Genomic DNA, 15,225 nt, shown 5'->3' with positions numbered 1-15,225 from the left:
TTCTGTTCCTTTTTTGCACCGAGTTACAATTAACTAGATCAATATATTACACTGTCATAATTGTATAATAATGTCATTAATTTATTACAATGCGGAAGGGTTTGTTTTCTATAATGAATGAACGTGGGAATGATTTCCCAATATGCTTCACCTGTATCTACATTATGTCACTAGATGGCAGCACTCTACTGAGTAACTGCAGCTGGAGGTAATGACAGAAGACGAAGAGTCACTCCATGTTTACAGCCTGCCAACCTTATTAATATTTAAGTTAAACTTAATTACATTAGCGTTTCACTTACAACGACTGCAAGATGTGCTCTAGATTAACTTGATGAATCTTGCACAGATAAGACGTAGTCCTCATTATCAAGACTACTGCTAGAGTTGCATGTGCATTTCAATGTTTTGGTCATTAATTCTAAATGATGAATGAAAATCATTCATCCATTTATCCGTAGCGCTTATCCTTACGAGGGTCGTGGGCATGGTGGAGACTATCGCAGGAAATGCATCATACATGATTTAAACAAAAAAAAAAATAATTACCCTTGTTATTATGTATCCAACCCATCTGACAAACAAATTCAACTGTTGGGGGCCGGGAGGAGGGGGGGTGGGGAATCCCTTAACTAATCATTATGTCTGTATGGACTGCATCAAGAGTTCGGAAAAAGAAAGATTAAATAATTGGCTAAGTTGTTTTTTTTATTAATGACTAAATATCACAGCATGTGCATACTAGCTTTTGTTAATAAGGATGTACAAAATATGTCTGTTAAGACTGTATGTCCATCCATCCATTTTATATATTACTTATTTTCACCAGGGTTGCGGATGAGCGGGAGAATATCGCGTCTGACTTTGGGCAAGGGGCAGGGTACACCCAGGACTGGTCATCAGCCAATCGCAGGGCATATATAAACAAATTAACATGATCTGATCTCAACACTGATAGACTTTTACCCCAGAACGGCTGTAATAAAAGCCAAAGGGGCGGCAACAAAGTATTAGTTTGAGGGTGTGCATATTTATGCAATGAGATTATTGTAAGTTTTTTTACTTTTTCTTTCCCCTTAAAAGGTTTCAATATGTTTTTCAATTGAGTAGCGGTAATATATAACATTAAAGGTAGAAAAAAGTTTTGAAATAATGTATCTTGGTCTCATTATTTTATTTCACAATACCTGGTATTTGAACAGGGGTGTGTAGACTTTTTATATCCACTGTTTACATACTATGATAATTTGGGGAGGTTAAAATGTTGACTTTCCATGGCATTCAGCTCCTTGTTAGAGAACAAGTTGAGCAACAAGTAATGAAACATTGAACAGTTGGAAGTTTATATAAGGTCAAATTTAGTTCACCTGTAAAGGTTATGTTGAATTTTAGGTTCGTCGGCCCGAGAGTCGAATATCCCAAACTCTTTCTGAGTAGTGTGTATCATATATGTGAATTAAAGCGAAGGCCTATAACAGGACTCGGCCATGTGCAAACAATGTCACGATCTTAGAAGCAGCTTTTAGTAATGTGTAGTGCAGTTTTACACCACTGCAAACTGTAACAATAATACATATTTTTTGAAGGATTTCACTATGTAAGATTGTCAGTATGTAGTTTTTGCTGTAAGAACAGTTATCTTCCACCGGCAGTCGTTGATGGTTACTTGTCTCTGTCATGTCATTCTGACAATGTCAGTGCGACTGTGTTGCAGCCAAGTCACTGTTGACATTACATTGATGTTGACTGGCTAAAATCCGCAGATGACCTGCCCACAAAGGTCAACACAACCACGTTCCCTAATCAAACACAATCAGTTATTTAAGGGAGTGATGTGAAGTGTTTGCTTGTACCCACGTTGACCATGAGAGAGCTCATCTTCTGCTGCCTTGTGGCCCTGACTAGTAAGTTTTCTTAAATAACAATAATAATAATGTATGTACTTCCAAATAAATGTTTCATACATGATGCTTCCCAGTCAAGTCCTCATGCTAACACTGTCTTCTTAATATTATAATCTTTGTAGCATGTCAAAGTGTCCGATATGGTGAGTATTTGAACATACAGTACGCCACATGCCGGACTGAACACGTTTTCTTTTAGTATGGTAATGAAATATTTTCCATATATACTTTTGAAAACTAATTCCAGAGTTCAGGCTAAACCCCAAGAAAACCTATGAATACAGATATGAAGGACTGGCCAATTTTGGACTGGGCATACCAAACCTGGCTGAATCTGGGGCCAAACTAATGTGCAAGGTCAAGATTGTCGGCGTGTCTGCGCAGACCTTCCTCCTTCAGGTGAGGTAATAATTTAAGAAGTAAAGTCATGTGGATGTGACAAAAACATAAGATTGGGCTGAAGCCTATCCCAGCTAACTGGTCGCCTACCAAACACAGTGCACCTGTAGACAAACTACCATGCACACTCATTTTCAAAACTATGGACAATTTAGAATCTTCACTTGAGCTAAAATGCATGATTTTGAAACCTCAAACCTCAGAACTGTGTGGCAGACGTGCTAACCATTAGAACAGTGTGCTGCCCACTTCTTGCACTTAGTACCTATTTTTTGCATTCTTAATTTCATCTGTAATGTGTGTGTGTGGTTTTTTTTTTCAAATGTATGATTGAAATGAAGGATAGATTGAATTTTTCTACAAATGAAGTTTTCTATTGAATCCCATAGAGTGTTAAACTTTGTGTTCTTGTGCATTGCTGTTACAAAAGCACAGTAGTGGGTATGACTTTGGGTGGTTGGTGCCCCACTGTTATGGATCCGTTGTTTGGTAACTCTGTGTCTATTGACTGCAATCCACAGGCAACAATCCGTCTCAATAAGGTTGAACCCTAATTAAAAGTGAACAGTGATCCATTTGGGGTTTCAACTCGTAGTTTGGAACACATAACCTGATGTAAACCATAAGCAAAACTCTCAATTGTGTTTTCACCTGTCATTTTATTTGAAGAATCAATAAGTTGAAAAATGTCAGTAGTCTTATGGTAGTATCGTCTTCTCTGGATTAAAGATTTCAGATTTGGCCTTCGAGGAGTTTAACGGCTTCGCAGGGAAAGACAGCTTCATCGCTGCCCCGAAACTCAGCCAGCGCATCTCGGCTCAGCTCGTCAAACCCTTCATGTTTGACTTTGCCGGTGGGCATGTGGGCAACATCCACGCCTCTGCTGAGGTATCTGACACTGTTGTCAACATCATTAGAGGCATACTCAGCTTCTTCCACATCACTGTCAAGACCACGCAAAGATTCTACGAACTTGAGGAGGTGAGAATACATAATCTCTTTTATATTCGATGTCCATTAGTCGCACGAAGTGTTGTTAAAATATATGAATTTATTTTTAGGCTGGCATTCATGGCATGTGTCAGAGTAACTATGCCATTGAAGAAAACAAGGAAACAAGGGACATGACGATAACTCAGGTCGTGGATGTCACGAACTGCAGGGAGAAAGCAGAACGCTACAGAGGAATGGCCACTGCTGTGCTTGACGATATTTCCAAAAAGGTCTGTTCAGCTGACACGACTGAACAAACATTTAATGGGAAATTGTATGGAAAGGAATCACATTTGGTAACTCCGGTGGGTAATAAAAGTAATAATAATAATAATATAAACAATAAGGCAGTAGAACCACTTGAAAACACCCAGCCATTCAATAAATAGGTATAGTAATGCAAAGATGTAATTATATATTGTTGTAGTAATAATATAACATTAATATAAACCAAACAAAAATGTTGAAAAAAAAATGTTAGCATTACAGCATATTGTGTAGGACTAGATCAACTTGTGGGTTTGGACATGTCGACAATTTGGTGGCAGAGAGTTAGTCTAAATGTACGCATGCTAGACCGCTGGTCTAACACGATTTCGGTGAATTTGATTGGGGCACAGCCAGATGCATTATTATGATTTCCACTCCTGTTTTAGGTAGGACACAGCCCACTGCACTATGATTGGTTGCTACATGCGGAAGGGCAGGCTACACTGATGTAGTGAAATGACCGTTCCAATTATGTATCACATTTGTACAAAATAAAAACAATCAAGTTTTTTATGGTTAGGGTTAGCACTAGGGTTGGGGTTAGTTTGGGTTAGGATGGGTTAGGTTTAGGGTGCGTTGGGGTTAGTGGGACTAATAATAAAGCTGCCACAGTGAAATCATATCTTTTCCCATCTGGGAGCAGTAGGGCGTGTCCTTCCGGGATGCAGCAGTCAATCATATTGCAGCAGGGCGAGTCTTTCCAAGAACATGAGTCAGAGTCCTAATAACATCAGGTAGACAGATACTGAGGTCCGTGGACATATTTAAGTTGCCAGCAGTTATCACAAGCTCATTCTGTATTTAATAATACCATTGGGCCTCATTCACGAACAGTGCATATGCACACATTTGTGCTTAAATCATGTGTTCACACATTTAACGCAAAAATCTGTGATTCATCAATATGTTCATACTTGAATATGTGCGTACTCTGCGAACAAATTTAGAACCTCCTCAGGCCATACGTATATGCACAAATAATGATCAGCTTTGTCATAATGTCATAAATAACTGTGAAAGGACAAATTTGTATGAATGTATGTATGTATGCAGTGTTGGGAACTAATTTAAAGTTGAGTTCACCGTTCCAAAAATAATCTAATTCAATTCATAGTTCATAATGCAAAATTTTGAACTACGTAAGTTCAACGTTCCAAAAATGAGCTCCTTCATGGTTATTTTTTCCCCCAATATATTGCTGATGGGCTATTACCCTCAAAATACTGTCATTTCATTTTCCCATGTTGCCACCCATTCAGTCCACACGAGTAGAAAATTAGAACTTTCCATTTCAACTCTGGCTGTCTATATTAACATGCTTTTATCTTATCTACAAAACAAAATAAATTCCATCGTATGACAGTTTGATCTTACCGTGCTTAAACCAGAGCATTCTGATACAAATAAGAATTTTTCTGGTAATCAATTTTTACAATGATATATTGCATTACAAAACAACCAAAGATCATATTCACTCCCATTTACGCACCTTGTGCACTCAAGCTGCTGCGACGTGCCTGCCGAATGTAAACATGAAAGGCGGTTGCCAAATACGGCTTTTATCTCCCAACATACAGCATGAAGGCGCTCGTATTTAGAGTTTTCAGTCGGGTTTCGCCCTGGACGTCCCTAACAAAACGTGGCACTCTTGAATGAAAATTAACTGTAGTTCAAAAATCGTTCACAGACAGCAGAAGGAGTGCGTTCTCAATAACGTTAATCAGGTAGGAATGATATCAGTTCAGTTCACGTTCGCGCAAAACAATTCATGAACTTTCGTTCATGGAACACGTTCAGGTACAACACTGTATGTATGTATCTACAGTATGTGCATGTGTGTGTGTATCTGCCGCTGTCTGTGTGTTGGCAGTTGTCACACAATGAGCAGATTGCCCAATTTCATGCTTTGATCGCGCAACTGGAAATGTCATCGAACCACTCGTATCAATCCAAGGCTTCAGAGTTTTCTTATGGCTCAAGTACACATGCACGCTACAAATCTCGAACAACCTTTCCCGAAATTTAGAGTTGACAAACAACCATCAGAAGCATCAGAGGCACACACGTGGCCACTGGCTTGCTTTTGACGTAACTTCGAGCGGCATGGCTTAAATATTTTCTGTCGCTTCCAATGCTAATATCATGACTTATTTCAACTTTTTTTGTTTTGCTATATTTATCCCTATCTATTTTAACAACGTTGTTCATTCTCGGCTCTTAATTAATTTTTTCTATGTATGTTTTGTGTGCAGCATTTTCTAATTTTCACTTTGGATTTAATGAAAAATGATTAACATAATTATTATATAGTGTATGGTAAATTTCTGTATTTAACAAAGCTTTCTGATGATATGACCCTTTTGAAAATAGGTTAAAGATTAAGAAAGTAGTTGATTGAAGACTCTAAATTGCCCGTAGGTGGGAATGTGAGTGCGAATGGTTGTTTGTTTCTATGTGCCCTGCGATTGGCTGGCAACCAGTTCAGGGTGTACCCCGCCTCCTGCCCGATGACAGCCGAGCTAGGCTCCAGCACTCTCGTGAGCGACCCTTGTGAGGATAAGCGGCTTGGAAAATGGATGGATGGATTAAGAAAGTAATGAATGTTTTGGGGCCATCTCTAACAACTTTCAACCTTCACGCATTGGCTGAGATTCGTCAAATGGATGTCCTCTTAAAGGAAATTAGGGGCATGGCTTATGCAGATTGGGTATTTGCGCATACGCTCAATTTACTGTGCAGAGTAAGAACATTCCTATGCATTTATTAGTGAAGGAGGCTCATTGTCTGTTGCCACACAGGCCAGAGCAGTGACAATGCAACCGTCACTCACGGATTGCTGCAATTACGCATCCACTTTGATTGGCGGCAAATGATGTTGGCTGTAAACACACCCACAGTTGCATAGCCCGCACTGTCGGGTCCGCCGGGCTGCACTGGCTTACGAAATTTCCAACACCCATCTAACCCGCTCATGGCACACAGTTGCGCCATCTGCCATGCGAAATTTACACCGGTCGCGAAAACAGGACCAGTTGACTTTAGAGTAGGGGTAAAGAATGTTGTGTTTTGTTCCGAAATAAGTACTGCAAAAATATGTAATTTTTCTGCTAACTTCTTTCGTTTCATTCTTTTACTAAAATTGCTGAAGAATGTTTGTATTACACAACATATACACAACATTTTATGTGTTGTGTCTTCCGTTCCAGAGAGGGGATTCTATTGTTTCAACCATGAGATACGTTTACTCAATCAAACCAACAGTTGAAGGAGGCCTCATTTCCAGGGCTCATGGCTTGGAGCAGCAACACTTCAGTCCTTTCAATGTGAAGGGGGGAAGTTTCAAGATGAAAGCAACGTATGACATGCTGGATATTACATTTTGTTCAAAGTGAAACTTGCTCGCAATGCTGGCTAGCTTAAACCATTCATCCTGCAGGAAGGAAATAGTGCTTCTGGATGTGAGAGACACACCTTCTGCTGTTACATTTGGGCCGTTGACAAACAGAGGCAACATTATTTACAAATTTGTCAAAGCCGGAGCACATATTCCCATTGTCATGCAGAACCTGGATGATGCAGTATCAAAGGTAATGATTCAAATATTTAATGAAATTAAATCAAACGTAAATACAGTGGAAATATAAATAATCAGTGTAGAAATAAGTTAGCCACTGCATTTCATTTCATTTTCATTCATAGTATTTTTCCACGAAAGACCCATGTGATACTCCATGAATAGTGTAAAGGAACACAACAATAAAATATTTCTTCTCTCTGCAGGCTGTTGAGTTGATCAAACATTTGGCTCAAGTCAATATCTTCCAAATTGACAGTGAAACAACTGAGGATGTGATGAAGTTGTATCAACTCCTGCGATTGGTGCCGTACGAAGGATTAGAAGTTATGTGGAAGCAGTTTGCTGCCAATGATGAGCACAGGTGGACTATCTGAATGTCATATTGCAAGAAAGAAACTAATTGAACTTGTAAATTACATATTGGTATATTTTTTGCCACGTCAAAATGACAAGGTAGTAGGAAGGTAATTCAAGTCCACGTGGTTAATGCCCATTTTGTCAAAATCAGATCACTTTAGCAGATTGAGTAATTACTGCAATGTTAATCCTCCTTGAGTTCAAAATGTCTTCAGACTGACAATTTATATGATTAAAGATACATGATCATGCTAGGTTTGATTGCAGAAAAGTTAAGCTTTCCATTAAAACGAAGGAAGCCATTGACATTTTAGATTTTATTAAAAGCACCCCCTGACCTTTATCTCTCAACACGATTTATTTTAATTAGTTTTAAGGATCATCTTTGTCATGAAAGATTAGAAATGCTTAATCAATTTCCTCTGACTTTGCCCTCATTAGACGTTGGTTTTTGGACACGATTGTGGAACTCAATGATGCCAGAATCCTTAAGTTCCTCCAAATGAGGTTCCAGGATGGAGACATAACTGCATCAGAGGCGTTCCAAACACTCTTGGTGGCCTTCAACCATCTAGACGCTATTCCTGAACTGGTTGAAATGGCTAAAGTGAGGATAGGATAAATGTGGCAGAAAGCTCTTAAAACGAAGACAACCCTTGTAGTCCATGACGATGTTCTTGCCTTTTTTTTTCTTAGATGTTCCTGAACCTAACCTACAGTAGATCTAACATCTTAGTGTGGGATACTGTGGCACTTTCTTATGGCTCTCTGGTGTACAAGCACTGTGCCTATTACACACCTTGTCCAGTGTCTGTTGTTCAGGTACTGAAACAATCCTACAGATGCATTTTGCATTGCATTGGAATTTTGGATAACATACTTTAAATATGAAATTGTTGTCTAGTTTTAATCAATTCACCTACACACCCAAAGTCTACTCCCAGACTGGCAAAACTGAATGTTCAAACACCTCTTCTAATTAATAATAATTAATAATGTTTGTTGAGAGTATACCGTAATATGTCCAGGTATCTGTTTCTTGGTCAAGGAATTCTTTTTGACAAGGAAGTGATTCCTCCCTGTAAATCAGAAAAACAATAATCATCACCTACGGGCTTATTGTGCCGCTGCAAATGTTCTACACATAGAAGCACTACTATATGTATATACTGTAAGACGTAAAACTACGATAATGAGTATTTTAAAGATGTATTTCCTTTACCTAGCCACTACTGGACTTCGCTATGGACAGTCTGAAGAATAACAATGAGCAAGACATGGTTTTGGCTCTGAAAGCTCTGGGCAACGCGGGTCATACAGGCAGCATTAAAACCATCATGCGCTTCCTCCCTGGAGTGTCCGCCAACCCGGTGGAGCTTCCTCCTCGTGTGCTGAGTGCTGCTGTCCAGTCCTTGAGACTCATTTCTGCACGAGACCCCCACAGTGTAAGAATATAAGACACAGAGGACAATGGCATGTTTAAGACTCTGAAATGGCAGATAGATATCAATATTACTAGAATATATGTGTCCTGTTAAATTCTTAACAAATTGTAAGCTTTTGCAATTGTGTCATTTACTTTTGTCAACAAAGCCTTTCGCTCCGACACTAAAAGGTCTTTATCATGATAATATTGTACTTTTCAGGTCCAAGACATCACTATGAGTCTTTACCTGCAAAAGGACCTTCCTGCTGAGTTACGCATGTTGGCGTTCATGATCTTATTTGACACAAAGCCACCGATGGCGCTGGTGTCCACTGTGACTGCACATCTGCTGGAGGAGAAGGACCTTCATGTTGTTAGTTTTGCATACTCCTACTTGAGAAGCATGGCCAGATCCAGAACTCCCGACAATCAATTCCTGTGAGTTTACTGAATAAAAATCAAGGTTATGACATTTTATTTTATTTTTTTTAATTTATTATTTTTTTTTTTTTGTGTCTGCAAAAGGTCTACTGCCTGTAACGTAGCAGTGAAAATCCTTGCCCCAAAATTTGGTCGCCTCACCTATCGCTTTAGCAAAGCAATGCGCTTGGACTGGTTTAATGGTACGTTCACACACAGCAATACAGTACAATATTTGCGTTTAAGACTTCATATGCCACAATTATTTTCCCAATGCAGATGATTTACTCCTTGGCACAGCTTCAGAGTTCTTCATGCTAAGAAATGCAACAGAAATCATCCCCACTGAAATTATGATGAAAGGAAAATTGTATTTTATCGGTAGAATTCTGCAGCTTGTGGAGGTACAGTATATTGAAATGCAATTTAAATATTAATTGAAGACACAAGTCAGCGATCATGAATGGTAAACAACTGTTTTTCTTTTCAAGATGGGTATACGTGCTGACGGAATCAATGACATCTTTGGCTCCATCATGTCGGAATTTAAGGGAGATTTCAGTGACTTCCAGGCCATTTATCACCAAGTTGGGACACTATTTATACTTTTAATTTTAACGTGTAAATTTAAATTGCTTCTCTGACAAATATTTATATTTATATTTAATGATTTTTCAGCTTCATAACTTGGAAACTCGGGCCGGTGACAAACCTCTTCTTCATTTCTATTCTCGCGCTTCTGGACAAGAGTGGTTCTTTGCAGATATCAACAGAGAGTTTATTCGCAATATCATCAACGTGAGAAGAGAAAGCACAAAATACAGCGCAAAAATAATCCCACTGTACTAACTATTTAATTCGTATTTGTAGGCTGTCGGTCCTTCTGCAGGCAAAGACAACCCTATCTGGACCGTCATTGAGAATTTACAGAAGGGAATTTCATGGCATCGAACAAAGTCCTTCTTAATCTTTGAGACTCGCTACTTCGTCGCTACCACTCTTGGCCTACCAATGGAGATCAGCAAATATTATCACAGTCTTAGTGGCATAACTGTGAATGGTGACAATCAAGTCTTTTTAAAACTCCATTTAATGAAAACCTGGGGATTTAATTTTAAGCAAAATTTTGAGCATCAAATTTTGTTGACATCGTTGGTGTTGATTTGTTTCTGTTTTGTTTTTCAGCAAAAGCTGCAATAAATCCACCACTGACTGACCGTCTTGGACAACTCTTGACCTCAGAAATTTTGCTGGAGACTGATGGCTTTGTTGGGTAAATAACATGGTCAACAATACTCATAAAAATCCTCACCATTTCCTTTACTGAATGAAACTCCTTTTTTACAGTTGCACAAAGGATATTTGGCTGTCCTATGGTATCAACACTGAGCTTTTCCAGAGTGGTGTTGAGTTTAAAAGCAAAATACCATATTCAATCCCATGGAAGTTATCAGGCAAGGTTAACATCAGAGAAAAGAAATTTGAACTTGACATCCCTTTGAGCAAAAAGGAAGTTGACCTCATCACCGTCAGGTACGATTTGGGGATTTATGGTCAAGAATCAAAAAGGAAATAAAAAATTAGGTGCTATGTCTTAACCGATCTTTTGTTCTGACTGAGCATGTGCGTGTTTTGTAAAACCATTGTATTTAATTTAGACACCCCGTACAGATATATGAATATATGTGTTTACACTTAACCTAAACCCCAAAAAGCCCCACTAGCAGTGAGGCTTTACAATTCCCTTGAGTAAGCTCCGTTTGGGGCTTCCTTTCTAATGCTATGGCCGAATCTGCCTGTTAGAAACAACACTGTGAAGAAAGAAAACCAGGCCTGGAAAAACAGGCCTTGCCACGCCATAGAGATTTACAAACAAACATATTTTGTTACAACTGTAGGCAGTCAGAATGTTTTTCACAAGGACTTTGGGGAGCAATGACCACAACATCATCTAGCTAGTCCAAAGTGGCATCAACAAGCTAATTAGCTAAATAACTTCCATGCTGGAATTCAAGGTATCTCACTGATGAATTGTTTGTTTGGTGGCCATTAAACAGGCCATGGTGTGTGTACATGTTGTGTTGCTCACGGTCTTTGGCACTAACGTCGTGCCACAGCTGGTGGTTGCAAATGATTTGGCTCAGTCAAGCCCGTTACAAATTTTTTTTTTCCCAACATTTGAGTAGTTCAATTTAAGTAAAATGTTAGAAGTTTAAGTACGGTGTGTATAAAAGCCAAAACTGGTATTAAATGAAAAGCATTTTTGCCAAGTGAAGCCAAAGGATCTTTCTCACTATAGCCATAATTTCCATCACTAATGTTGTCTAGATGGGTGACTATCTGCAACCAACAGGACAATAAATAAGTGATTGAGTCAGGGTATAGGAAAATCAAGAATGCAAATAGAATGAACATTTGTCATGTTCTTTTTCCGACCAATAGCTCCGATGTATATGCAGTCTCCAGGAACACTGAAGCGCCCAATTTGCCTAAAATGACCCCAATGATGCCCAGAGCTATTGACTCTAATGACGAAATAGTCCGAAAGGATCCGACAGTTGTGCAGTCTGAAAATGAAGAGGTATAATCAACTCAATTGGGAGAATTAATTAAAAATGAAAAACATGAAATGCATTGTTGTACTCAAATGCATTGTTGTACTCAAACAGATGCAGAAGCCCAACAACTGGCATCCAAGGACCAAAATGTGCACTGAGATTAATATTTATGGAGCGGTTTTCTGTGTTGAATCCGAGTTGAGACGAGCATATTACCACGAGGAGTACCCCTTGTACTACTTCCTGGGATACACCAACGTGGCACTTAAAGCAGTCCCAGGTAAGCTCCACAACTCAACAAACATGACATCATACCACACTAAAAACTATGGTCCAATGAATCTAACGATGTAATGCACTTCTTCAAGTCCAGGCAAACAAAGCTGTTGACAAGATCCGATTTGAGGTCAATGCCGGTCCAAGCCAATATCGAACCAGTACCCAAGAACTCCTTGAAACTCTAGGGAGGCTCTCCGAGGTCTCTAGCCAGCCTGGTAACTTCATGCTACATTGATCATTTCAGCCATTCAAATTAAAATGCTGCTAGATTGTTTACAGGAATCCTCATTGCGAATGCAACTCTCCTCAGATTCAGAATCAAGTGAAACAGAACTTAATCTGAGCTCTCCTGACATGGTAATGGCAACAGAAAGCACATGACCCACTTACAGTCACCCAAAATTGATCTTAGTGTACATGATAAGGAATTTAAATGAGTAACGAATCTGTCTTGCCTCATTATCCATGATACCTCAAATTCCCATTCAGTTGAATTCCACACTTGATCAATACCCTGCACATCATGGTTATGGCTTGGATAAACAGACACACACACACACAAAAAACATTCTGGTTTTTGATTCCACAGGTCTTCAACTCAACACCTGTAGCTATTTTCAACATCAGAGCTCTTGCAGTGAGCGGGAATCATAAGCCTGAAGGTTATGAAACAGTTGTGTACTACACACCCAAGACCAACCTTAAGAACACCCAACTAATTGTGTCTCAGATGGGAGACAATACCAATTGGAAAATGTGTATGGACACGGTGCTGGATGGCCGCACAGAAGCAAAGGTAGACCTTAAACACACCATTCAAAGACAACTATCATCCATCCATCCATTTTTTATTTACTGTTGATCCTTTTAAGGGTTGTCAGGAGCTAAAGCTATCCCAGCTCGCGTTTGGTGAAAGACATAATACACACTGGACTGGTTGCCAGTCAATCATAGGACACACATAGCTTTAGACAGACAGATCAGACAGACATTCAGACACACACCATTACTGAGTCTTATCATGCACCCACAGAGATGAATATTAAAAAAAAATTTAAAAAAAAAAAGGCAGTGCAACCACATTCTAAGATAAAACTGATACAAAAACAGAATAGGACTTTAGTCCATGAGCAGCTGCCAGCAAAGACGATTCCAACTGGAGAACACAAATCTTCCCATTGTAGACCCATTTTATGAGGAAATCTAGCATCTAAAACATGTATGCAATCATATTTAACCACAATTTTGCATAGTTGTAGGAATATAATGTCAAAAAAATAGTCAAGTCAAAAAAAAAAATATATAGACTTGCTAAAGTCGTTCTTGCTGAACGTTTAATTGTTAAAATTGCTTTTGATTGTTGTGTAGGTATACATAACCCAGATAATAACGTGGATACTGGACAGGAACTCGATTAGTTGTCAGCACAATTCTCAAATTAGGAATTAGCATTGTACAGAGGTTAAAGTCGCCATAATGTGTTTTATGTTGGTATTTGGCATATGACATGATGCTGCCACAGCCAAGTGTCATGTGTCAAACTTGGCTGACGTCCCTTGTTTGATCCAGGCAGACCTCAGATGGGGAGCTGAATGTCAGTCCTTTGAAATGTCATTGAGAGCCAATACTGCACGTCTGCCTGGTTCCAAGCCAACGCTAAGGGCCAAAGTCCACTGGACCAGAATTCCGGAAACCATGACAGAGTTTTTCAGAGGGTGAGAACACAAGCGAAAGAGAATGGGACTTTTGACTTTATCACAAAATTTTGTTTCTCATAGATCCCATTTCTCAAACTGACCGGTTAGTAAAAGGCGCTCTTTACCCTTCCCAGTATTAGGACCTATATCCCAGGCATGGCTTTCCTTCTTGGCTTCAACCAGCAGTACGAGAGAAATCCAATGCAGGAAGTTTCTGCTTCAGTTGTAGTTGCCTCGGCAGACAGCATCGATGTGAGGTTTCAATTCCCAGAGGTGCGCTTGAAAAAAAGCACTCTTAAACAAACCTTGAACATTCTTCCACTGTGTTAAACTGAAGTATTTACACAGATGTGTCATTTCTCTGTATTTTCATTAGTATACAGTGTACCGCCAGTCTATTCCAGTTCCTCTGCCACGTAACAGTCTTCAGGAATTCGAATACAGCACCAGAAACACAACAATGTAGAGCCATGGATACGCATAATGCCAAGTGAGCAACAGGCTAATCTAGTGAAATTATGTGTTTGCTGTTTCATGAACAGAGTTTTGAAAAATATGCCATTGTTTCCCTTGCAGAGAGCGAGAAAAGCAACATTCCAAATGGAAGTGATCCCTCCTTTTGATTGTAAAGACGCAACTACCAAATTCTCACCACTGTAATAAAAGGGAGCTTCATAAATGATGCACCACTAATCCGTAAAATGTCACCGTTTTGGAAATAATTTATAAAAGGTCCTGATTTATTGGTTTAACAGCATGTTAATATTTGAGCAACCATCTCTGGAGGAACATTCCTGTTCTACGTCCCAAAGCCTCTGACGCTCATCACAGTGGAATGACGAAATACGTTTCAATCTGATTCAATCACCAATTTCAGCTAAATATTTCACATAATTAATATATGCTGCAACCATCATGTTCAGTTTGTGCATGTCCAATATGCAGTCCAAATGAAAAAGATAATACTCAAGTTCAGTCTTTTGTTTAAAATGCAATAGTTTCCGTGGAATCTTTTTATTTTACAAATACATGAGAAGTGGAGAGCAAATTGTCTCTGGACCTTCTTATGCTTTAAACATCCTGTTGGAATGACACAATATTAGAAATCAGCAAATAGGATGATCAACTGCCTTTTTGGATAGTTCCTACTGGAAGGTATGGCTATTTACAAGGTCTGGATGATCTGTTCTGTTTGATGACCCACTAGTACTGTTTGCTGATGCCACAATACAGTGTCACTATGCATGCTATTGATGTAGGGCGATGTGCCCTTTGGGAAAACAACTTATTATTTATCCTTTAACCTTGTCTCCACTCTTGAAAAAAAACATTAACTGGCTATAAT

At 39.1% G+C, this 15,225-nt stretch overlaps 1 protein-coding gene across 1 annotated transcript; it reads left to right on the top strand.

Moving 5' to 3' along the window:
- Nucleotides 1-1,850: 1,850 nt before the first annotated feature.
- vtg3 (vitellogenin 3, phosvitinless) lies at nucleotides 1,851-14,928 on the top strand. Its single transcript, XM_061780498.1, has 28 exons — nucleotides 1,851-1,904; nucleotides 2,027-2,047; nucleotides 2,152-2,303; nucleotides 3,033-3,284; nucleotides 3,365-3,526; nucleotides 6,773-6,921; nucleotides 7,003-7,153; nucleotides 7,347-7,504; nucleotides 7,942-8,107; nucleotides 8,197-8,322; nucleotides 8,727-8,945; nucleotides 9,147-9,364; nucleotides 9,452-9,549; nucleotides 9,626-9,750; nucleotides 9,838-9,933; nucleotides 10,025-10,144; nucleotides 10,217-10,406; nucleotides 10,532-10,619; nucleotides 10,694-10,879; nucleotides 11,789-11,927; nucleotides 12,016-12,184; nucleotides 12,273-12,398; nucleotides 12,494-12,540; nucleotides 12,773-12,979; nucleotides 13,753-13,898; nucleotides 14,015-14,153; nucleotides 14,257-14,370; nucleotides 14,457-14,928. Exons 1-27 carry the CDS (start codon nucleotides 1,865-1,867, stop codon nucleotides 14,344-14,346), a joined length of 3,780 nt encoding a protein of 1,259 aa, XP_061636482.1. The 5' UTR covers nucleotides 1,851-1,864; the 3' UTR covers nucleotides 14,347-14,370; nucleotides 14,457-14,928.
- The last annotated feature ends 297 nt before the right edge of the window (nucleotides 14,929-15,225 follow it).

This window comes from Phyllopteryx taeniolatus, chromosome 7 (genome assembly GCF_024500385.1).
Source record: "Phyllopteryx taeniolatus isolate TA_2022b chromosome 7, UOR_Ptae_1.2, whole genome shotgun sequence".
NCBI lineage: Eukaryota > Metazoa > Chordata > Actinopteri > Syngnathiformes > Syngnathidae > Phyllopteryx > Phyllopteryx taeniolatus.
The sequence above is the reverse complement of the archived record's forward strand: the minus strand, read 5'-3'. Positions and strand labels throughout refer to the sequence as shown.

Bases quoted from the DNA above. Each gene is read 5' to 3' on its own strand.
- vtg3 (XM_061780498.1), top strand. From the start codon at position 1,865: ATGAGAGAGCTCATCTTCTGCTGCCTTGTGGCCCTGACTA. The intron at 2,048-2,151 runs GTGAGTATTTGA...AACTAATTCCAG, and splicing joins ATGTCAAAGTGTCCGATATG to AGTTCAGGCTAAACCCCAAG. The intron at 12,541-12,772 runs GTAATGGCAACA...TTGATTCCACAG, and splicing joins ATCTGAGCTCTCCTGACATG to GTCTTCAACTCAACACCTGT.